The following is a 24,178-nucleotide window of genomic DNA, read 5'->3' as shown; positions in this document are numbered from 1 at the left end:
CCTCGCAATCATGGGGCCTGTGGTCTTACTGGAGGCCACCTTAGGAGCCTTTCAGTTACTTTCCAAGTGATTTAAGTGGTAATGTTTTGTCTGTTAAAGATTTGGCAGTCTAGAGATCTTCTGATTTAACTCCTACAGATCTGTTGACATTACTGACAGTGATGCCTAAAACCCTATCTGAGGAACAAGATGAGGAGATAGGTCCTATCTTTGATCAGGCGCATCTGGAAATGAACTGAGCTCAATTTATCACCAGATGAACATGTGGGGGGTTGTTTCAGCCTTCTCCCTTTCCAAGGACGCTACTCAGTTCCACAACTTTGTGGATCATCATCTTCCAGTGCCTGCAGAAGAGATTCTTGCCTGGGGCTTGATATGCTTAGGATCCACCAATGTCCCACCCAGAGAGTAAAACTTTTCCTGGGTCTTAGGGCAGCCACTACATAAGTGACTCTGTTTGTCCATCTAAGTATGACACCTTTATAGCACTGGTTGTCTCAGGTTTATAGGCCAAGTTGGGACAGCCTTCAGGTATTGATCACCATGCTGCAGAATATCATAGTCTCCCTAAACTTGTAGTCAGTCAGAATGGATGTGCTCAGGGATGTACAGTTCAATTATCTGAGTCCATCCTGGACAGTGAGTTCAAATGTGTCAGTCATGGGTTGGAGAGCGCATCTGAATCATTTGACAGTTTGAGATCACTGGTCCTCTCAGGAGCGATCCCTGCATATCAGTGTTTTGGAATTAAGAGCTGTTCATCTGGCTCTGAGGTCATTCCTTTCTCCCACCTGCAAGAGAGGGTTGTACAGGTAGTGACAGACAATACATTAGTGATTGTAGTACATCAACAAGCAAGGAGGTGCCCCTTCCACTCTTCTGTGCACAGAGGCCATACGTTTATGGGATTGGTGTGTTTGTCAACACTTTGCATCTAGCAGGGCAAAACAATAGAGTCATGGACCATCTCAACAGAGATAGTGCTTGGATGCATGAATGGTCCCTAAGGGATCAGTTGGTTTAGACTAAATTAGTCAACTGGGGTCCACGGAGGTGGACCTGTTTGCAGTGAGGGTCAACAGGAAGTGTCGCCTCTTCTGTTATAGAGAAGGCAGGGACAGTCAGTCCTTGTTGGATGCTTTCCTTTTGCACTGGGGGAAGGGCTTGATATATGCATTTCCTGCCCCCCCCACCTTCCCGTTCATTCAGATAGTAAGGAAGGGTAAGGAAGAGGTTCAGGATAAGTCAAGGATGATGCTCATTGCCTTGGCTTAGCCGTGTTAGTGGTAAACCGCCGATCTCCTTTAGCTGTCTGGTGGAGTCTTCATGCATCTGTCCCCAGGTGTCCTGTTCCAGCAGGAGGGCAGGATCTTTCATCTGGATCCACAATCTCTTCACCTGATGGCACAGCTGAGTAGTCATGTTCTTCATCTGTGTAGGATCTAGTAATTAAATTGCAAGAACAGTCTACCAGAACTGTTACCATCTAAAGTCGTTCTGATTTCAGATTTGGATGATGGGGTGGTCTGATTCTCCTGTATCTGGTTCCATTCCTTGTGTTCTGGAATACCTCATGTACTTAAAAAATCAGGGGTTATCCCCATCATCATTAAAGATTCACTGTGCAGCCATCTCTGCATACCACTGTCTGTCTGATTGTAGATCACTGTTTGCTCATTGTTTAGTTAAAAGATCTATATGAAAGGTTTATCAAACATGTATTCCTTTGTTAGGGATCCCCTTCCTTCTTGGGATCGCAATATGATGTTGGCGAAATCGCCCTTTGAACCCTTGGCTGAGTGTTTTGTTCCATTTAGCTATTAAGATAGCTTTCATATTTGCCACCACATCAGCCAGGAGAGTGAGTGAGTGAGTGAATGATGCCCACATTTCATTTCTTTTCATACAGACAAGGTAGTTCTCAGACCTGATCTCAGATTTTTACCTAAAGTAGTGTCTGATTTCCATATCAATCAAACCATTCATTTGCCTTTTTTTCTTCCTCTAAGCCTCACTCTAATAAAGAGGAATCAGTTCTACACACTTTGGATGTTAGAAGGGCTCTTGCCTATTCCTTGGACAAAACTAAAAGTATTTGTAAATCACCTATATTGTTTTTCTTATACCAAGAACCACAAAGAATATATGGTTTCTTCCTAGACCCTTTCTCAGTGGATTAAATAACATGTCGCTGAGTGCTCCATGCTAGTGAAAATCCCTTTACTTGCTGCAATTCAACCACATAAGAGCTCTGGTGGCTACTTCCTTTGCCTGTCTTAGGCAAGTGCCGATTGCTGAAATATTCAAGGCTGCAACATACTTTCACCAAGCACTATGATGTGGACTTCTAGGATGGACACCAGATTCGGTAAGGCAGTGCTTTAGTCTCTATTCAGCTAGGACTCTGTCCCCACCTCCAGGTTAGTTTTCAGCACTTCTTATCAGTATATCAAGGTAACCTTCATTTCTTTGAGATGGGTCTGCATATTCACACTTCCCATCTGCCTTCCTCTCTCTATCAAAGTCCTTGTCATTCTGTGTCTTTGGCTTTGCAGTGGACGGATCTGGGGTGGTGAGAATGCGCAACCCCTTTTATAGCATCGCCCTTGGTAAGTTGTAATGCTGAGGGGAGGGGTGAGATGGGGGTGCGGGAACACTCTAGCTGACTGCTAGAAGAGCTTTTTACCATAAGGCTCCCCAAGGTTGGCTCAGTACCCATAAGTGAATATGCAGAGCCATCTCCAAGCTCTCTAGTTACAGGTAAGTAACCTTTATTTATTTGAGTCAGTGACCCATCTGGAGATGAGACATTTTACAATTTCCATTCTGAGAACTTTCCTGCAACCCACAGAAACCTCCAAGCGACTGGACACTTAACTTCTTATTGCAAATAAAGGAACCTTGTAAAGGAATCATGTCACACACATAAAATAAACCTTTGCAAAACTCTGGTGGTTTGAAAGAGTCATCTCTCTGACATTCTTTCTTCCAGTAATCTGGGTTGTATGCTACAGTGAGGTTTCTAATGGGTTTGCAGTCTCATCAACATAGTGCATTCTGGTGCTTCTTGTAGAGCAAAAATTATGGAGTCATGATTTTGGGGTTGCTGAAAGGTGGACGAATAAGCTACGTTCAGAGTGCTTGTCCTTGACTGGCTGGGTATTCTTCACATAATCTTACAACAAGTTTAATTATTCTTCAGTAGTCTGCATTTACAGTCCACCCTTTAAAAAACACTAGTTTTTAGAAGCAATTTGCTTTCATATTGTATATTATATTTTCTATAGTTCTTCCCACTGTTTTTCAATGAAAGTATTTCCATGGAAGCAATTTCTTTGTTTGCTTTTCATTTACTTCTGTTTGTTCTGCATCTGAAGTTGTTATATTATGTTTTTGACATAATTTGTGCATCACATTATATTCAGACATTTATTAATAATACTTCAATATGGAGAATTTCATATATTTATAAGACTAACATACTATGCCATGTACTGCAAACGATCATGCTATTGGAAGTCATATTTACAATTTACCTGTATTTCATTGGGTACCCATTTACATAGTGTTGCCTTACAGCGTAACATTTTACATTTCTTTGTACAGTAGAGCAAGCATAGTGCGTTTTAAAATCTTATGTCATCGACGGTCTTTTAACAGGTTTGTCCTGAAATATTCTGGTACAGAAAAAGGTCACTGGCCCATTTTAGAGGTATAAAAAATTGGGTATAGAGTGATTTTTTTAGAGGAAATTATACCCAAGACGTAAATAGAAATAAATACTTTGATATATTTCCTTGTGGTCTGTTGTTGTGGTTTTTTTTTCTTTTAGTCAATTTATAATAAATACAAAAAAGTTTGAACATTTCCACATTGAATCCCTTTTAAAAGATACATTCTGAAGGTCCATCAGTTCATTCAGGTTTAGTAGCAAATTTGTTTGTGTTTCTTAAAAGCCATGAATTCTTACTGTGCACTTTGCATTTACAATATATTGTGTGTCTAACAATTATCTGAATGCATGAAAAGTTCAGCATGATTTTTTATTCTTCACATTTGGTACATGTAGTACTGTAAAACTTAGAATGAAAACCAAAAAGAAAAGTTCACAATTTAGGATAGAAAAAAACAGAGATTAGATGATTAATGTCAAAGGCAGTATTGAAAGGTGCAGATCTCCTAGTATTTTAATACTTAGATGGATAATTATTATATCCTTGTATATCCTGCAATCTGGTTGGCAGAAACATGGTCCTTAACAGGTAACCCCCCAAATTTTTTAATCATGATCTCATTTTTAGCCAGTCAGATCTTTCCATTCCAAGCACATTTACCTTGCCCATAGACAGAGAGCTAGACATCTGGCCATGTGATTTTCAAGATAATTATTGTTAGCCACTGCTACCAAGGTAAGCCCCCGGTGAAAGCCTATGGAAGGACTTGTTGAAGCAAAGGACAACGAGGAACATAGAAGGGATATCCCAGACTTACTTTCTCTTCTGAGTTAACTATAAGAAGGTTTTTAATACTGACTATGGGACAACTCCCATGTTAATGGTTGTAGAGGACTTTTACCCTACTCTGGCTGCTGTAGAAAACTGATGTGACCTGAGGTCTAGTTCTCAATGTCTATGAAGTTGCCATGACTATCATTTTTTGCTGTGAAGGAAAGAATGTTCCATTTTCAGAGACTGTCATTGGAGTACTGTATACAATTTCTGAAACACTTTGTTTTCCAACAGATTTATTCTGTCGTAATCCATTTTTTGAGCATATCGTTCCAATGGCAATAATGGCTCACTTGTTGGCCTTATATGAAGAAATAACTAAAATGTTAAGGGTTGTCTACTTGGCTGTGTTGCCTTAATTCCTCTTACGAGTCTTTATCTTTAAAGACCAAGAAGTGGGTCACAGTTGCTTACGTTATTACTCATCACTCATTTTGCATCCTGCATGTAGTTTTTCTTAAGAACTGGTGGTGCTTTAAGTTTTGTGAAAATTTGTTCCTATTGTTTTGTGTGACAATTAAACCGTACTATCAGTTTCTTTAGAGATAATTATTTGACCTTTAAAATTTAGTGTTAAAACTAATTTCCCTTTTGGATTCTTAATCTCTTCTTAAAATCCATTGCTCAGCAGCTGAAAAGTTTTCAGAAAAGAAAAAGAAATCCATATTCATTGTTTTGTATTAATTTGATCCTTTTATATCCTCTGCAGCAACAAGCTAGCAATTACTTGCCAGAGCTATCTTTCTGTTGGATATCAGCCTATAATGCACTTTCATAAAAAAGACCTTGAATTGCAAGTTAGCTACATTGGCTTGCACTACACTTAAAAGTCAGGAAAAAAGCTTTCTTTGCCAAATGTAAAAACATCAAAATTAAGTTTCGGTGATTCATACAAATTGCTTTGTAGCATTATAATTCACTGGGTTGGCAAACAGCAAAATCTGATGGCCCCAACTGTTTTTCCAACCAAGATTATAGGCCCCCATTCAGCAAAGTACTTAAGCATGTGCTTTAATTGCTTTGCTTTATTGGGACCATATAGAATACCAAAGTTAGAGATTGCGGTCAAGACTTTCCCTCTTCCTTGCATTGATCTTCCTCTGTGAGAGTCCTCCCAAAACTACAGAGGAAGACCACTGTATATTATTCCACATGAGTGCTTTGCCAACTGCATCTGCTGTGGAGTAATTAATGTAACTGTGTGCGATTCTGGTCAGTTCCACTCAGCAGGTGAAAGTGCAGGTAAATAAGTTCTCTGTAAGAGTACTCACGAAAGTTCCCCTAGGGCTGCTTGAACTGGTGGATCTGCCAACATTAATAAACAAGAGTTCATTATCCTTCTAATCCATAGAGTGTAACATTTGCTCAGATCTGGCCAATATCCTGGCTCTGACAGTGGACAATATCAGATGCTTCAAAAGACCATATAAATACCCTGAAGTGTGCAGTTTTGAAATACCCTGTCCATAAATAAAGTTTCTTCTAACTCCTTCAGTTAGAAGATGGTTTATGCTCTAAAATATTAGGGTGTGAATCCTTTCTAAAACAATGGAAAGTTTAAAAAAAAATTCCTTGACGGTGATACTTTTTAAAATGTAATTACAATTGTGGTTAATGAACATGATATATACTCTAAATATCTAGGGAAAGTAAAATAGTGGACACTAATCCTTGTTACTCTAGGTGCCCATTTTTGTATTGTTTAATTCATGTTTGGCTTAGAGGGACACACCAACTGTTCCATAAGATTATCTGAATGATCTAATTTATTATGGAAAAGTTAACTGTTTAGTTTTGTTTTCTGCAGAAAATATTACAACTGCTACCTGAGAGGATATTTTATCGATGGCATTTCCACAGTATAGGTAAGAACAAACACTTTAAAAAAAATATTTTAGTAGCAGCTTAAAATAAAATTTCCTTTTTCACACTACTGATTTCCCACCCCTCCCCTCATATTTAGCTTGATCATGCAAGAACTCTAACAGGCTCATTTTCCACTTTCCTTGTTGTATTTCCTTTATCCCAAAGTAAAGAAAAGAAAATAACAAACCGTAAGCTTGTACTTCGTTCCCTCACTTTTCAATCTGTTAGAGTCTGTTTTGCAAGTGTTTAGAGTGTAAACCTTGATTTGCTGATGTTGGGGTGCAACTCCTATAACCACTATGCCACTGTGATGTTTTGGGGATTACCCAAACCAGTAAGGGGTTTAGTCACCATCTGCTCTGTTACCTTGGGTGCCTTTATGCTGTGCAGCTTTCATTCAGATCCCTGACGCCCGTAGTTTGCCCACAAGCACAAGGTCTCACCCTGGCTTCCACCAGCTTAGTTACTCTTTGCAGAGTACCACCAACAACCCTTCCAGTCCCAAGTCTCCCCAAATCCATCCACCCTGCATTCTTAGGTACTCAACACTTGGACTTTTATCCTCTGCTTTGTCTCCCGCAAAAGTGTGAAACCAGCCCTCCCTTCCTCTCCCCTGCCCAGCTTACTTTGGTGCACACACTAGACAGTTTGCATGCCAGAGACCTGCTTGGGGTAAAAATAAACAAAAGGCTTATTACATTTAAAAAATCGCAGATTCAAAGATAAAATAGTATGGAATAGCAAAAATATACAAGTTACACGGCAAATAAACATAAAGATAATAAACATAAATCAAATTAGATAAACTCCCTTCTCTAATGCAATTTACCCATAGTCTCTGAACAGTTTCCCAAAGTACCCCCTGCTATAGATCGGATCTAGTGCTTCAGTGACAGCACACACTAAGTGATTGTCACTTAGTTTCTCTATGAAAACAATAATTTAATGCCTCCATTTAAAAAGCCTTCCTCCTCCCCTTTTTCCCCCTCTCTTTCCGTGGTGATTCATGTTTGTTCAGAGTGGGGGAAATTCCTTCTTAAGCTGATAGACAGGAAGTCTCTCAGTGTTTTCCCATTAATTTCAGTGGACGACTATTTGTCTTTTCCTGGGTAGTACAATGGTGGGTGTTGGAGCTAGCCTCCTCTGGTTAGGAAGGCAGCCCCTCCTCAGCCTGACAACACTACAGATTATGAGCACAGTTTTGCTGTATTCATGAATACATAAATTCATAACCACAGTCTATATACATATCTCAAATGAGCATCAAGTTCAGAACATTACATGCTTTATAAAAGACCTTACTCAACCTATTTTTATAGTACAGTAACACTGTATACAATCAATTGATTCAACTGCTTATTCTTTGGGGTTCAGCCCCCCTCTTCTCCCTGGGGGTGCCTGAACCTTGATTGTCACAGCAGTATTAAAATGAGTGTGTAAAATATGGTAGTTTACCATTATAAACTTTCTATTAGTATAAATATAAGCTGGTTAGTAATGCCATTTTCAAGGGCATCTTTGTCATCATAAAAATTCCAGTGGGGCTACTGTCCTCCTGCATAAATTGCCTTGAAGATTCCCACAGAAGGAAGTGCACATTATGCCCAGTGAACCACAGAACCATTTAGTAGTAGTAGAAAAGTGCATAGGAAGAACTTCAATACCAGCCCCAGAACTAAAAATTCTTGAACTTTCAGCTCTTAAAGCCTCCATTCAGCTACAGTCCTCAATTTCTTTTTCTCTCCCTGCTAAAGCAGTCACAAAACCCTTCAGCTACGTCCCCTGATTTATTTTAAATTTATTTATTTAAATTTTTTTTTTTTTTTGGTATTTGGCTGCTTAGTTTCTTCTTTTGCCGCAAGGGTTATTATATAGTTGTAGCTTTTCTTCCAGGGATTTTTTTCTCCCAATTAGTACAAATCCTGGGCACCACAAAAAGAGTGAATTACAAGGCTCATGTCTTCAGCATTTGTATTTAGTAGAGTGATAAAAGCAGGAAAATGCCAGCCAGAAGATCGGAGTTCTACACCTGACTCTGTTGCTGACTTGTGGAGCCTTGGGCAGATTTATTAACCTCTCTGTGCCTATTTTCCCATCTGTAAAATGGGAATAATACTTAGGCATTCTTTTGCAGAGTTCTTTGAGATTCTTGGATGAAAAGTAGTGCAGTGTCTGTGACCTAATCACTGAAAGGCAAAAGGTAGCACACAAGATGACTCACTCTGAGGTAGTTTCGATCCATAAACCAATTAATGGATTAGGATGACAAATAAATAGAGAACTTTCATCTGTGCTTAGAGTAGAATCTGGCTCCAGTATGTTTTGTTGTTTATATGAAAACCTATCCATTTTCTTCACACCAATACTTGAAATTTCAAAACGATAAGTTGCCCTTTTCAGCGTGCATAAACTGAGAAATATGGAAATTAATTTGCCATTATCTTTTTGAAACTTCATGTCCCTGGGATGAGCAGATCTGAAAAATCTTTAACTCCTTGCACAACATCATGTTCTTGAAAAAATAGAATGGAGATTACAATATGAGAGAGGGTTTTGCTGTATTTTGTGGCACAATAGCATTCATGATATCAGTGTGTCGTACCTGTTTAGCAAGCTAGGAGTATTGTGGCACAAACTATGTGGCATACCACATCTGAAAAAAAAGTAACATGCCTTTTGTTGGATAGAAGGATGGGGGCAGGAGCAGGGAGAGGGTCTGAGGGAAGAGTTGGATAAGAGGGGTGAGGGAGAGGGCAGGAGCAGGGGGAGGAGGAATTGGATTGAGGGGACAGGAGCCAGGATGATTTTGGGGTAGCAATCAGATAAGGGGAAGGAGGTAAGGAGCAAGGGTGGAGCAGATAAGTACAGAGGGGAACAGCCACAAACAGGTTGGGGGCACAGAGGCAGAAGGATCTGTAAACCACTTGAGAATGTTCCCCTATGGAACCTGGAATTATGCCCAACCCTGTCTGAAGTTTCCTTTGCTGTTATCAACCAGCTGTGAAACCCACAGACGAAGTGTCTCTCATCCCCACTAGTGCCTGAGCAACATAGAGGATAACAGCCTATTACTGCTACCAGTTATTCTGTTAGATCAAGTGGGAAGTCCGTGCTGTGCATCCGAAGATCCAAACCTTGCTGATGACCCCAAGGGTGGCAGGGGAGTGTCAGTATGCCTCCACGTGATGGTGTTTTAAGGTTTTTTAGTTAAGGAAATTACATTTTTAAAAACTACATTAAAAGAATGTTAAGGTTGCAAATCCTAACTTTCAAAAGTTAGGAAATGCCAGAATTAAGAAAAGGAGTACTTATGGCACCTTATTTCCACAGTATGCATCCAATGAAGTGAGCTGTAGCTCACGAAAGCTCATGCTCAAATAAATGTGTTAGTCTCTAAGGTGCCACAAGTACTCCTTTTCTTTTTGCGACTACAGACTAACACGGCTGTTACTCTGAAACCTGCCAGAATTAAGGTGGCCTGTGAAATCTTAATTCAGCTCCTGTGGGCTTATGCATTATGATAGCCTTAATACATGAACACATAATATGCTTTCCATTGGACCCCTGTCTCGTTCAGTGAATAGGTAGTTAGTTATTCAATATTGCTTTTTATCCTCCTTGTTTGTTGCCTGGGCCTGGGTCTTATTTAACACAGGAAATTCAAACCCTCCACTGAATACAAAATTATTCATTTCTTCCTTGACATGTCGGGTGTTCTCACCGTAGTATTCCAAGTGCTTCACAAGCATTAATGAATTAATCTTCACAATGTCTCTGTGAGATAGGGTGGTAGTGTTGTCCCCATTTTACAGTTGGGTAACTGAGGCACAGAGCGAATAAGGCCAAAATTGTCAATTAAATTGTCAATTGTCACTAATTTTGGATGCCCTATGTGAGACACCTACGGCCTGACTTTTCAGACTACTTAGCATTTTTATAGCACTTAATATGTTGAAAGCACAGCTATAATGACCTTCAGTTAAAGTTGTGTATGCCCAGCATTTATGAATATCTGGCCCCAGGTATCTTATGTGGGCACCCAGAAAATGAAAAACTGTGGCAGAGGCAGGGATAAAATTCCATTATCCAGGACAGTGTTTAATAACCTCAACCCTTAGAACATCCTTTCTTCATTTTTCCTTGCCTTGTTCCACTACACACCTTCCAACTTCTGCAACAAATAAGGAAAGGGTCCTTACAATCAACAGCTTCATATTTTTACAACCTTGATTAATTCCCAGAGCACTCTCCATCCCCTGCACAGAATGAGGCTGGGGTCTTGTGAAAAAATTGTGTGTGGTCATGCAATTAAAGACTGTATCATTATGCGCATGCACAAAGAAGCCAAATTAAGAAATCATAAGCAAACCTAATTCAGGCATTTTCTGATATTTGAGTGCTTGACTTTGCAACCTTAACGTTCTTTTAATATAGTTTGTTTAGTTAATAAACATAAAGATATAGCACAATATGGCTAACAAGCTAATCTTATTCTCTTGTGTACTGTGGAAAAGTCAATAATAAAATGAGGCAGAAATAATTTTTCTGACTAAATTTCACAGCTTGAAGGGACAAGCTTTTCTCAGCTAGTTCAGGGCTCTAAACAGCAATATTTGTAAGCCAATCATTGTGTCTTGCGTTAATGCTTGAGAACCAGAAAGCAAAACTGATCATTGTTGTTTCATTGACCTGGATGAATTCACAAGAGAGTAAAGAGAGACCATAAATACTGAAAAGTAAACTAAATTTTCAAAGTTCTTTAAGTTTTAATAATCTAACTTGTTTGTGACACCGGAAGGAAACTTTAACATATATATTTTAACCTGATGGTGTCCCTATAAATTAATTTGAATATGTTAGACTTATTACTGCTTTGAAAATGAAAAACTATACTTCTGATTAGCACTAAAGCAGTCAGAACATTTACTGTACTGTTTATTGACTATAATTTGGACACATGGCACATTTTTAAAGCACTGTTCTTTATTTGGGATTTCAACACTGATTTTGCTGTTTAATCAACCAGTGTGTTTTCTAGCTGAGCAATGAATTTGTGATGGCAGCAGAAATAATGGGTGGAAATGAAAGGTCAAGGAAAGGGCTGTTGTCAAATTTCCAGTTAGCAGATACAAAAATAAAAGGAGACATCTGCTTGAACTACTTCATTATAATTTCCTGTAAATTTGAACAGCATAAATTGGGCTTTACTCAGACATTTAGTAACTATTGTATTGTTTTGATTTCAGTCAAAAAGTCATAATTGGAGAAATTTTTAGCCAGCCTCAATTAATGGGCAAGTAAACTTGATGACACGTTGATTTGTGCATGCACATTTGTGTACAAATAGTATTTGCAAATGCAAATAGTTTGCTTTGACAAACAGTTACTTAACGTTCATGTGCACTAACACATTAAAGATGCAAATGTATTAGTGCAGTAGGTTTACTATTGTGTTGCAAAATGGTTAAATCTTCAGTAGGGCATGGAGTACCATGTTTAAGTAATGCATTTAATAACAAGCAATGGATATGTTACTTCTCCACCTGAGAGAATATTATTTTTGAGAGTTCAGCTAATGATATTCCACACTTTCAGATTTGCTCTGATATTTAGCAGAGTATTTTATGTTAGTTGACTGGCATTTTCAAGGTTGTCTAGTTTTGGTTCATACAGTCTTATTTGAAAACAGTTTTTAGTCTTTGTTCTCTTAGTTGTTTGTACATCTGCAGGCCTCCTAGTGTGTGTATATATATTTTTTTCTCACCAATTGTTGTCAGTATTAGTTCTGTTACTGTTCCCATGCTTCTCCCTTCCCCAAATGTCAAAACCATTATTATCACTTTTCCAGTCAGTATACCATAATGTGAACTATGGGCAAGAAACGTTAATACAATAGTTAAAAAATACATAAAATTATAAATTTAATGGGTCAAAGTAACCAGTTGTCCACTAGTAATATTTTTTAAATGAGAGGAATATGAGTAAAACAAAGTAGACTTCAGATACATTAAATTTTTTCCATCTTTCTATTCAACAGAACATATAATGTTAGCTATAACATTGCTAATTCCTCATAGGTATTTATTTCTTAAATGAACACATTGCAGTAGTAATATTGTTTAGCAGTATTAAAATGGTCTGTTGTGGTAAAAATGCATTTTTGACAAAAGCAGACCACTTTAATAATTGTAATGTATTTTCCTATTTCATTTTTCTAATTTCAGGGTCAGTTTTGAAGAAGCTTTTGCACACTGGAAACTCTATTAAGGTATTTCCCTTAGATGACATATTAGTGTTTCTTGCTACTTTTAATTCCAGAGCTACCAGAGGTGTTTGGCCTCTGGTTCAAGGCAGAGCAGCTTCAGCACTGCTCTAACTTATGGTGGCAATATGGGCTTCTGAGCGACTATTACATTGGCTGGATATTGGCAGAATGCAGCAGTATTCCTAAATATGCCTCCAGCACACCCTCAGTGCTGCCTCTTAATATAGTTGGAGGGCTCACTGGAGAGTGATAAGAATGAAGGTGCTTATCTTAATATTTTTGAAAAAGCGTTTTTTATTTTCTTTAAATATTCAGTATTTTTACTGCATTTTCCTGTTTATATCAATGTACCTTTCTACTTTCTTTTCCTTTTAGATAAGACGTGAAGGAATCCGACTGTTTCTTCTTTGGCTTCAAGCACTTCAGACAAACTCCACAGAGGAGCAAGTGTTAATTTTTGCATGCCTAGTGCCTGGTTTTCCAGCGATCATGTCATCAAGAGGTCCCTGTACACTGGATACACTCATTAGCCCTACTCCTAATTTGCCTGATGGTAAGTAAAATCATCAGAATTAAAGTGCTGAATATATAGCCCTTTCTGGTCGCTAATTCATAGAATTGCAGATGTTGCTAATAGGGGAAAATATCTAATAGATCATACTATCCGTCTCTGTAAATCAGTGAACCAGAGACATGTCATATTGAGATTAGTAATCTATTAAAATATTTTCATAGCACTGTATCCCTCTAGTCCTATAGTTTCAGAGTGCAGAACATTTTTATGTTACTTAGTGTTAAAGATACAGAAAAGAAGTCACCAGATCTTTTTGCACTGCTTTGCTACTTCCCGCTGGTCACTGAGTGTAAGTATATCTAGACAGTTCTTTTCAGTATAAAATTTAAAAAGAACTTAAATACTATATAGCCAATGCTTATATTTAGGTGAAAATTGCTTTCTAGATGTTTATAGGTAGAAAACGAATCCCAAATTCTACTTCATATATAGTCAGCATGGATCTCCATATTTGAGATCCACCATGAGCACCTCCCCCTCAGAGATGGAAAGGCTGTTTGTGTTAGCAACGGAAAGAAAATCCTTGGGGCCCTTTAAGGATTGCTCACCCTTCCTCTCTCCTTGTGGGCATTTAGTCTTCTTGTGGGTTTGGAAGGGATTTTCGTTAACTGGCTACATTGAAGGATGCAGTGGCAGCCTGTGGGTTTCTGTGCATTAGAGGGGAGATCTTATTGGTCCTTGCTCATTCCCAGGATGCCATTCTACATGTGGGGTATCGGGTTTCTATTTCATGGTGTGGACATCACACTAATTGCTTTTTGGGTCTGGGAAGGAATTTTTCTCACTAGTGGATTGGCTGGGTAGTGTGGGTTTTTCCACTCCCTCTATCAGCGGTCCAGTGACCTGGTGGGTAGGTTAGGTTGTAAAGTGTTCATGTTGTCACAACTTGGCAGGTGTCCAGTTCAGGTACTTGTTCAGTAGGGGGTCAAATTCCCTGATCAACTGAAACTTAAATCAAGATTAGGGGCGGGTATCCCTTAAACAAAGAGGGGAAAGGGACTGGGAGTTCTGGTGACTGTTACAGTATGGGGCTCCACCCCCCTTTTCTGCATGTCCTCAGCCTATCATATGAAAGGAAGGCAGTTAGGGTTCCAGTGCAAATGGCTAATTTACTCATGTGTCTGAAAGGTGCCAATCACAAGCATCTAAATATATGTACAAAATTTAAAAAATACCAATTAAGAAAACAATACAATGACTCATTGCCAACAAAGAGTCTTCTCAGCCATCTGGCCCAATTCTGTCTCTCCAGATAAAGCCCAGGAAAACAGATGAGTCTTGCAGCATCCCTGAAGCTCTTCAAATCTGGACTCTTGCAGACCAAACAGGGCAGCCAAATTCCAGAGTTTTCATTTAAGGACAATTAGATTGATCCTAACTATTCAAGTGTAAATGCAAGAATCATCTCTTTGCTAAGGACTTTCCACCGGAGGAGTCCACAGGGTGTAAAGGGAAAAGTGTAGCAGGCAAGAAGAAACAGTGGGTTTGGGAGAGAAGGAACAGGAGAAAGAAAACTTAAAAAATGCATAGTATAAAAGGGAGGGGGGCATCTGTGGGAATGTTACCTTCTGGGAAAGCTCAGTGCCATTCTTAATTGTTACATTAGAATCTTTACTGATATACTTCAGTTAGATATCAGGGACTATTGATTCCATACACATCCTCTCACTGATCTGAACATTTGGACGCAAAGGTGTATAAGAGACTGTGGTTCCAACCATTGTTAGTTAATCCCTTCCTTCTATTCTTTTTTCAGTTGTTGGCAGTCTTGCTCTCTGTAAAGAGCTAATATGTCTAGTGTTGTCAAGTCTTCATATATTCTGTAGTAAGCTCCCTGGATTCTGTGGCACGCCAGTGGAAATTTTCATTATTTGGTGGCAACTGCAGATACATTTTAAAAACAGAGGTTTAAATTAAAACTTAGTATAAATAATAGACCTTGTGTTATTCATTTCAGTATTAAATTCAGTTTATGCTTTCTCACATTTTCAGTGTGCCACAGATTATCATCTTTAATTTTCATAGTTAACAAGGTGTTAAAATGAATCTAGCAGTTCACATCTCTCAGAGCTGCTGTTTCAGGCTATCTGCAAACTCAGACATCGCTGCATCAGTTCTCACTCAGTTATTTTCAGGATTGTCACTATGGTGAAGGCTAGAAATTCCTCTCTTGAGAAATTGGTCTCCTACAGAAAAATGTGTGTGTTAGGTTTTGGTGGTTGGGGGCCAGGGCTGATGCTGTTTCTAGCTATATATTTTGGGGTGTGGGTAAATATCAAAACAATCCAACTGACCAATGGAACATGGCTTTGTGCAATCAATAGCTGTATTTATACTATAATATTTTATAGAACATGAATACATCACAAATTTAATTTATTTATACCACTATTTTAAAATGTTAATCTTTTTTTTTTAAATCTTTCTCTGTATTTTAGCAAAGATTTATCCTGAAGAGATAACCCCACTTCTGCCAGCTGTCTCTGGTGAAAAGGTTGCTGAGGACCAAACCTGCTATTTTCTTCAGATATTGTTAAAGTATATGGTAATCCAGGTGTGAAAAGAATATTTTGTAAACTCTTTAATATGTGAGGAAACGTACCTGTGGTGGGAGTTTATTTTCGTTGTTTCTACTTGTACAATATTTTTCAGATGGAGGTTATTGTCATTGAGAGAGTTGCTTATTTTTTATAAAAGAAAAGAAGTCAAATATTTTGTTGTGGCTTTTATATTGAAATTGGTTATTTCTATCTCAGATAAGTAAAACAAGTAAGGGATGATGTTATATTGTGAGGTGTTTTTAAAGCTTTAGTTTATATCCATAAAGAAGGTTTCTAACACGGTAAACAGTTTCACACAAATTCCTAGTCACCTATGCTCCAGCATCTGAAATCAGGAAGCAGATTTCAAAGCTTAATTAATTTTGACTTTTCATACAATAGGTGCACTTTGCACATATTTCAAAAGCTGTTAATAGAATAATTCCTCTCTCAGCAATCAGTATTGCTAGTATGATAAGAGGTGGTCGACCCATTTCAGTCAAACGATTCAGTCATAACTCTTCAAATCCCTGTTGCTGGTTATGTTACAGAATCCTAAAGAATTCTAACAAGTAATTTACTCTTCATGTAACCTTTGAGGAAGGTCATCCTGTTAAATCAAGATAAGGCCAAGTAGTATATGAAATGCATTATAGTAAGCCACGCCTCTGAATTAATGTTCTCCACAGGACTTCATTCTATATTCTCTCCTATTTTACCGCTCGTCTCCAAGGGTATGTGTACACTGCATCTGGGAATGAGTCTCTCAGCCTGGGTCCACTGTCTCATGCTAGCATGCTAAAAATAGCTGTGTAGACATGGCAGCCTGGGCTCTGAAGCCTGAGATAGGACTTCAGAGCCTGAGCTCCGGCCTGAGCCACAATATTAAAGCAAAAAGAAAAGGAGTACTTGTGGCACCTTAGAGACTAACCAATTTATTTGAGCATAAGCTTTCGTGAGCTACAGCTCACTTCATCGGATGATGCAGTGAGCTGTAGCTCACGAAAGCTTATGCTCAAATAAATTGGTTAGTCTCTAAGGTGCCACAAGTACTCCTTTTCTTTTTGCGAATGCAGACTAACACGGCTGTTACTCTGAAACCTGTCAATATTAAAGCATTGTCTACACAGCTATTTTTAGCATGCTAATGCAAGGCTTACTAGCAGACATCTGTGGACCTGGGCTGGGAGGCTTGCTCCAAAATGCAGTATAGACATATAACCCAGGACTTCAGCAAAGCTTAGAAAGTATATTGGCTGTTGATTTTAGTAGCATGGCTGTGACTGGTTCGTTTTCTTCAGCTAGATAGTTGCTACGGCAGGATTTGGTACTGATGTTGACAATGACTTTGGACATTTTTTAAAAAATAGACTTTGTTTAATCTGAAATCTATTTATTTATCTATTTAGTTATTTCTGGCTGTCAGCAGATCCAAGAAGGTGCTCAAAATTGCCTTTTACAGCCATATTTATTTTTCAGTCAGGCTGGGTGTTTTAAATCCCCAATGTACGGTAAGTGAGGAAAGGAGGAGAGGCCATAGGACTATTTGGTTTGATCAGGATAATCTTGTGTATGGGTTTGCATTTAGAATATTGGCGAGGGGATATAGATATAACTTGTTAGTGATACACACATTGATGAAAACAGATACCAGGAATGAGTGGAGAAGAGATAGGAGTGGAGAGATTGAGGGCTTGCTTTTTTTTTTGTAGAAGGATGTGAAGGCTGGTTTAAATCAAAATTTTAATTAAAAATAGATAAGACACAATAGTGTCTACATACTCTTCCTGTAGGAAAGAAGAATTATGAAAGTATTCTAAAAATACAAAAATTGAGATTAAAACAAAATTAAAGTAAAATGAGGGAGTGAAATATTAAAAAGCAATCCTAATAGAACAAATAAACATATACAAATTAGGTGTTAAAGAACTCTGATATTTCCTGTAAAAAGAACTAAGGTAATGAAAAACTAAAAAGTTGAAAATTCCTATTTTATTTCTATAGGAGACATGTTTTAGGAAGGTTATGTGAGCAAAATGGTAAATGGTTTTAAGTGTTTGTGTCATCTTGCTTAAAGTGCAGTTTTACTGTACAAAGTGACAATGTAAAAATGATACCTTCCTACTCAACAGAACTGCTCACTTTATATATACAAACTTCCAACATACTATGGTGCAAAAATATGTTCACAGGTTTTTTTAGGGCTGTTTGCCCTGCAAAGCCAAAATACCTTAGCACTGTGTGCACTGCAGATTCTGTTCCATCCTGGTTCATCAACAGAACTGTGCATTAAATTCTGATCAGTTACACTTGCGGAAAATGGTGTTGCACTAGTGCAGCTAAGGACCCAGTTTGGCTGTACAAACCTTTTTTAATGATGGTGATGGCTGAGATGAAAAGCATCCATTCAGAGTACGGAATGAGTGTTCAGAGCGGACACTTAGGGAAAAGCCACGCTTTAGGCAAGAACGGAGTAGACAAACACCCTCATGTTTAACGGAGACTAAAGGCTGCATGTATTTTGAAGAGTCTTCTTTGAGGGAAACAAATTTTTATGTCTTTGAATTCAGACCACAATTTTGTTGTCAGTTTTTTGGTTTCTGGAGAAAGTAGAGCTGATGCTTTGTAAATTCATTAGCTTCAGTATATTGTGTAATTAGAACCAGAAGAATGGCCCAGTTAGTTTATAGCATGTAAACTGAGAATAGAGAAAAGTTAGCTGATACCCCTGATTAAAGATGCAAAATAAAAATAAACGTTTTGGCAAAAATACATACTTTTTAACTGAATTTTGGTTTTGAAATTAGGAAAAACAGCTTAAAGTGGATGCAATCAAGAAATATTTAATGGAAATACAGCTGACTATGTCAGGTGACTTGAGATGGCCAAAGAAAGCAATCACTACTGGACAGTAAATTTTAAAGGCAATAGTGAATTTATATTCTTGTGCAATTTTTGCAGCATCAGGGCAAACAGTAATTTTACACACATGAATAAAGTTACACATTGTGTTCAGTGATGCTACTCACAGATAGGTTCATTTTATTTTATTTATGTAGATTTGACATTATAAAAAGAACATGTATACAAAATCCCTGAGTACTCTGACAATAATTAAACTTACAATAAATACGCTGTGGCATTAATATATTAAAATTGACTCCACCAACCTAAAATAATCAAGTAGGAGCAACAATTTACTTCAGACAGTAGACAGTAAAAGTGGAAAAACTCCAGACAATACTTTCACTCCCAGAGCTTACATGTGTAAGTATTTACAGAATGGGGCCTTGCAAGTTACAGGATCTTTGGTGATTTTGGAATTTTAAAAACATTTCATTGGGATGTGGGTTCATTATTGATGAAAGTGGGAAAATTTAATAAGACTATGGCTGAAGCAAACAAATCAGTGATAGAAAGTAAAGGAAGAATCAGTATACCTTAATTTTAGATGTGAAAATATGAAATTCTTAGCAAGATGACTGGACTTGATATTTCCTGGTTTGGTGTACAGATGGACTTTTGTGGGAATTTGAAAAAAAGAAAATTTTCAGTTACTGAGAATTTAATTTGTTCTTGAAGCTGCTTTAAAAAATGGGGGCAGGGATTGAGTCGAGTTGAAAGAATGTACCTCAGAAGAATGGTAAATAAATTAAACTGGTTTGGTATTTTCATGGTGTGAAGTTGATATGAGAGATCAAAATCCACAGGAAGGATTGAGCAAGTAGAAGTCTGTCTTTCCCTTATTGCAGGGATATCTGCATTCACCATTCTTCTTTGCTCTTGTGTTGGAATCCATGGCACAAATAATTAGGGGAAACTAACACATGTAGGGTTTTGTGATTGGAACATGCTTACTATTTTTAACATGCCTATATTTCAGTGAAAAAATCACCACAGTCTTTAGCACAATTTAACAGACTGGTCAGAATGGTACATGGAAGCTCACATAATGTGTGCTCACAACACCTGATGCTCACCAGGGCTGACATACTGAAGCACCAAAACAATCAGATTTTGCAGTCAGCTCCCAATGCCAGTGGCAAATACGTATGGCTCAAGATTCAGGCTTCCTAAGGTTATCTTATATGTGCATATGCAACTCCATTAATGACAGGAGTTGGTTGTGCTGATTATGATAGAAAAATATACTCTGGAGAGACTAGTAGCTTCATAGAATCCTACTTAGAGGTAAGAAGCTTTGTTTAAACTTAGTAAAATATTTTAACAAAATACAATGACATTAGTTTATGACATTTATGTAAGTGATTAGATTATAACAGTATAAGTGTGTCAGCTTTTATGAGCTTCCTGTATGCTTGCTTTTTAAATGACCTGGCATGCATCATTTTTTTTTTCTTAGGCTCTTATTGTACTCTGTCGCGCTTTGGAAATAGAATACTCATATTTCATATCTGTTATTGAAGTGTTGTTTTCCATCTTCCACATTCAGTAAAGCAGAATTTATCCTCAACATGAAGAAATTTTTAATAGAATATGTATTAATTTGAAACATTTTTTTTGACTCCATGGCAAAGGCTGCAAGCTTAGAGTGGAAGAATAAGGAGAACCAAGACACTGGTTTTAAGTTTCTCTTCACCTTGTTTAGAAAGTATTATCTTCCTCACTTGTTTCCATCTTTTACAAAACTAACCAGCCTCTACAAACCTGTCCTTGGTAAGTAGAGAGTTTTACTTTTAAGTAGCAAAAATATTTGGTGGTTAATTGCTGTAGTTTCTTTGTGATGATTACAACTATATTTGATGAGCATATGTGTGACATTTGTGTTATTTTTAATGGCTTATAAGAAAAAAATATTTTATCTAGTACTATTTTAGATTCCCCTTTTTATATTCTCATATGGTGAAACAGATTATGTTAACATAATTGTATTTATTTTGCATTTTTATCAAATTATTAGGTGCCATTAATTTAAAAAATAAACCATGATCTTTCACATGCAATCACAGATATTAGTTCCATGGGTTATTTACTGTTGCTTTAAGGAAAAAATGGGTTGTAATAGTTCCATGGCTGGATTCAATCCCTCATGTCCCCCTGGGAGCAGTGGACTGAACACAGAAAGTTGGGTTTTTTTTTGTTTTTTAAACTTCACTTCCTACATGTGGGCTGGGGCCACTCCTGCATTCCTTGAGCACCCAAAACTTCCATTGCCTTCATGTTTGAAGTTAAGAAGGAATGTGCATAAATATGGTAAAATACATGATACAGAGTGGATGTTGAAAGAATTGTTGAGGTGCCCAAAAGCCAGACATTAGTTTTGATAAAAGTAAAATCATTTTTATTTTATCTTCATCTTTGAAGGGCGGGGGAGAGAGAGAATGGCATCTTAAGGGTATGTCTACTCTTTGAGCTAGGGGTGATTCCAAGCTTGAGGGACATACTTGTGCTCACTCTCATTGAGCTAGTGTGCTAAAAACAGAATGTAGCCTGGGGGTGTCCCGGTGTCAGGACAAGCTAGCTGCTCTGAGTGCATGACCGTGAGAGACCATAGGCAAGTGCTCAGGTGGCTAGCCTGTCCTGCTACTTGCAGCTCTGTGACACTATTTTTAGTGTGCTAGCTCAATGAGAGTTAGCACAAGGATGTCTCCTCAAGCTGGAATCGCACCCACAGCTCAAAGTGTAGACACACTGTAGGACGGTCAGAGGAGGCTGAGATGTAGATGTGAGTACAGACATGCTGTGAGCAAGGGTTAGAGCTGCAGAGCCAGTAAAAAAAAATCCATTTGTATGATTAAAGGCTTCCGTCACTCTAGAAATGTTGAAATCCTTTTATTTTTGAGCTGTTCCTAATACATCAATTAAGTGGTGCATTGGAACTTAAGTGCTGGTGTTTGAATGGAACCAAAGCCATTAATACTTGACCAGTAGAAATACTCCTCCTCAACATCCTCCCTGACTGTGAACCTTCTCCTCTTCAGTCTATCCAGCATTTAGCAGCTAATACAATCTTACTTCAGGTTTCAGAGTAGCAGCCGTGTTAGTCTGTATCCTCAAAAAGAACAGGAATACTTGTGGCACCTTAGAGACTAACAAATTTATTTGAGCATAAACTTATGCTCAAATAAATTTTAGTCTTTAAGTTGCCACAACTAATCTTACTTCACTGCCACTTCAACCATGTTGTTCACCCATAGAGATCCTTCACTCCATCTTTTTTCACAACATTCAAAGTACTCATGCCCACTTTTAAGCCTCTGCACAACTCTGCCCCGCCTGTGTTTTACCTCTCATCTTTATAGTTCTTCTTCTGTGCTCTGGTCGTTCTTCACACCTTGAGCCCTTTGCCTTTTCTCCACTTTCTCTGTGCTTTTCTCACACTGCTCCTTGCACCTGAGTTGATTTCCCCTTTCTAGTGTGCCTTAGTAAATCCTTTTTTCTTCCTCAAGCCTCACTCCTTCCACTTGGCTTTGCACTATTTGACTGCTCTTGATATATTTACTCCATCCCTCTTTTACCTTTTCTCAATAAAAATGATCAGAATTTATAAGATAATTTTACATTCTACATATTCTTGCTTTAAACTCTTGTCCCTCCCTTCCCTGTCCCTTTGTTTTGTTCGCTGCTTGCATAGTCTGCTATTTATCTGGTATGGATTAAGTTCTTCAGGGCAGGAGCTGTGCTTTTTTTGTCTTGTTTCTCACCAGCACCAATCAAAATGATGGCAGTATATAAATATATATTAATAAGAATAATATTAGGTATAAACAGCTGGTGCATCACATTTATTCGTTCACATGGAGAAAAAATGCTTTAGGTCTAATGTTCAATTCATTTCACCAAGCAGTTGTTGTTTTTTAAAAAAAGATTTAATTATATTATCTGTTTAATCTCACCAGATATTCCTGACTTGAGGCCAAAACCAGCATACATTACTGCAACTCGGAATAATGAGAACATCTACAGCACGAAAATCCCATTCATGGCTGCTCGTGTTGTTTTTATTAAATGGCTTGTAACCTTCTTTCTCGAAAAGAAGTACTTAACTTCAGAGCAGAATACTAAAAATGGAGGAGAAATGCTGCCTAAAATCATTCAGGTATGTCATAAACTTACTTGTTTCCTTATGTATTTGCTAGAGAAGCTGCAGATGATCAAAATATATTGACAACTGAAACAAAAAGGAAATGCTCTGCTTAGGTGGGTGAATGATGGTGTTTAAATTAGCTTTCCTCTGATGGAGGAGTGAGTCTTTGGAGGAGCACTTTTAGCAATGTACCGGAAAATATTTCTGTAGCTGTTTGTCCTTTGCCTTATTTAAAGAGGAAAAGCAACCTTCTGAATACAGTATAATCAATAGAGAGAGAGTCTTGACGGCCGTCTTTAATAATCACACATCTTTACAACAACTTTAGCAGTTGTTTACAGTGAAATACTAGGAAAGTGTTTAATGTATTTTTAGCTTTTTTTAATACAATTTAGCATCTGGAAATGAGGAAAAATAGTACCAGTATAATCCACCAGCAGTTTGTGGAGTGAACATTTAATTTACAAATTACTGGTTCTAATCTGGCCAGGATTGGTAGCTTCACACACCAAAAGTTTCATGGCAAGCAACTGGCCTTCGCTGCAGATTCTCTAAAGAAAACATAGAAAGTCAGAAGTCTAAAGTTGAAATTTGTGTAGCTATTTAACAGGAAGGGCTTTTTTGTTTTGTTTCTCTGAAGCTCAAGTACTCTAAATCAATTTGTGTCTCCCAGATTTTTGTCTGAAGAGTTGTCTTGCCATGTTCAACATACTTATAGCCACATAAAGTGGAAGAGACTTTTTCTCTCTAGTAAAACTGTCTGAAAGCTTGTACTGAAAAAAATATTTGGTTTAAAACCCAGTGAGGTATGGTAAAATGTTCACCATCAAAGTCAGAATTTGTCAACAGTTACCCCATAGTTGGATATGAGATTCCTCTTCTAAGTATAGAGCAAAATTGGTAAGAACTGTGTGCCAGTTGTTGGCAGTGCTGACTTTTTAATGACTTTGAATTTCACCGAATGTGGGCTGCTCTCCCTTGTAGCTTGTGAACTTCACTCAGAGGTATTTCTGGAATCTGATACTGTAAAAAGAAGGGAAGTTTTTCTAATCAGTGCCTATGCCCAGGCAATACTTTCAGTGAATTGAGCATTGTTGCATGTGGATTACATGTTTTCATTTAAGATAACATTTCTTCCACTAAGTAGATAAGTTTTAAAGAATCTCTTTTCAAAGGACAATATCCTCTGTCATCTTCTCTCTCATGACTGGATCCCTTTTATTATGAAATGTTGCAGCTATGCAAATAACCCCATAATTTACCGTTTTGCCAAGATGCTTCATGAATGTGACTAGGGTGACAATTTTTTCCAAACGAAAAAAGTGACTTGGAACTCCTCCTCTGTTTGTTCTCTTCCTCCCTGCATCTTTTCCTCCC

The 24,178-nt window shown here is 37.8% G+C and overlaps 1 protein-coding gene across 4 annotated transcripts in view; it reads left to right on the top strand.

Annotated features, from left to right (window-relative positions):
* The window catches only part of RALGAPA2 (Ral GTPase activating protein catalytic subunit alpha 2), a 297,122-nt gene that overhangs the window by 34,963 nt on the left and 237,981 nt on the right, over positions 1-24,178 (top strand). For all 4 annotated transcript variants that reach the window (XM_074949738.1, XM_074949737.1, XM_074949736.1 and 1 more), the window contains exons 4-9: positions 6,316-6,373; positions 12,599-12,642; positions 13,015-13,192; positions 15,652-15,767; positions 20,292-20,430; positions 22,614-22,813. In XM_074949738.1, coding sequence (XP_074805839.1) covers positions 6,316-6,373; positions 12,599-12,642; positions 13,015-13,192; positions 15,652-15,767; positions 20,292-20,430; positions 22,614-22,813 — 735 coding nt within the window. The remainder of the gene's footprint in view (positions 1-6,315; positions 6,374-12,598; positions 12,643-13,014; positions 13,193-15,651; positions 15,768-20,291; positions 20,431-22,613; positions 22,814-24,178) is intronic.

Source organism: Natator depressus, chromosome 3 (assembly GCF_965152275.1).
Source record: "Natator depressus isolate rNatDep1 chromosome 3, rNatDep2.hap1, whole genome shotgun sequence".
Classification (NCBI taxonomy): Eukaryota; Metazoa; Chordata; order Testudines; family Cheloniidae; genus Natator; species Natator depressus.
This window is presented reverse-complemented; position numbering and strand designations above follow the sequence as displayed.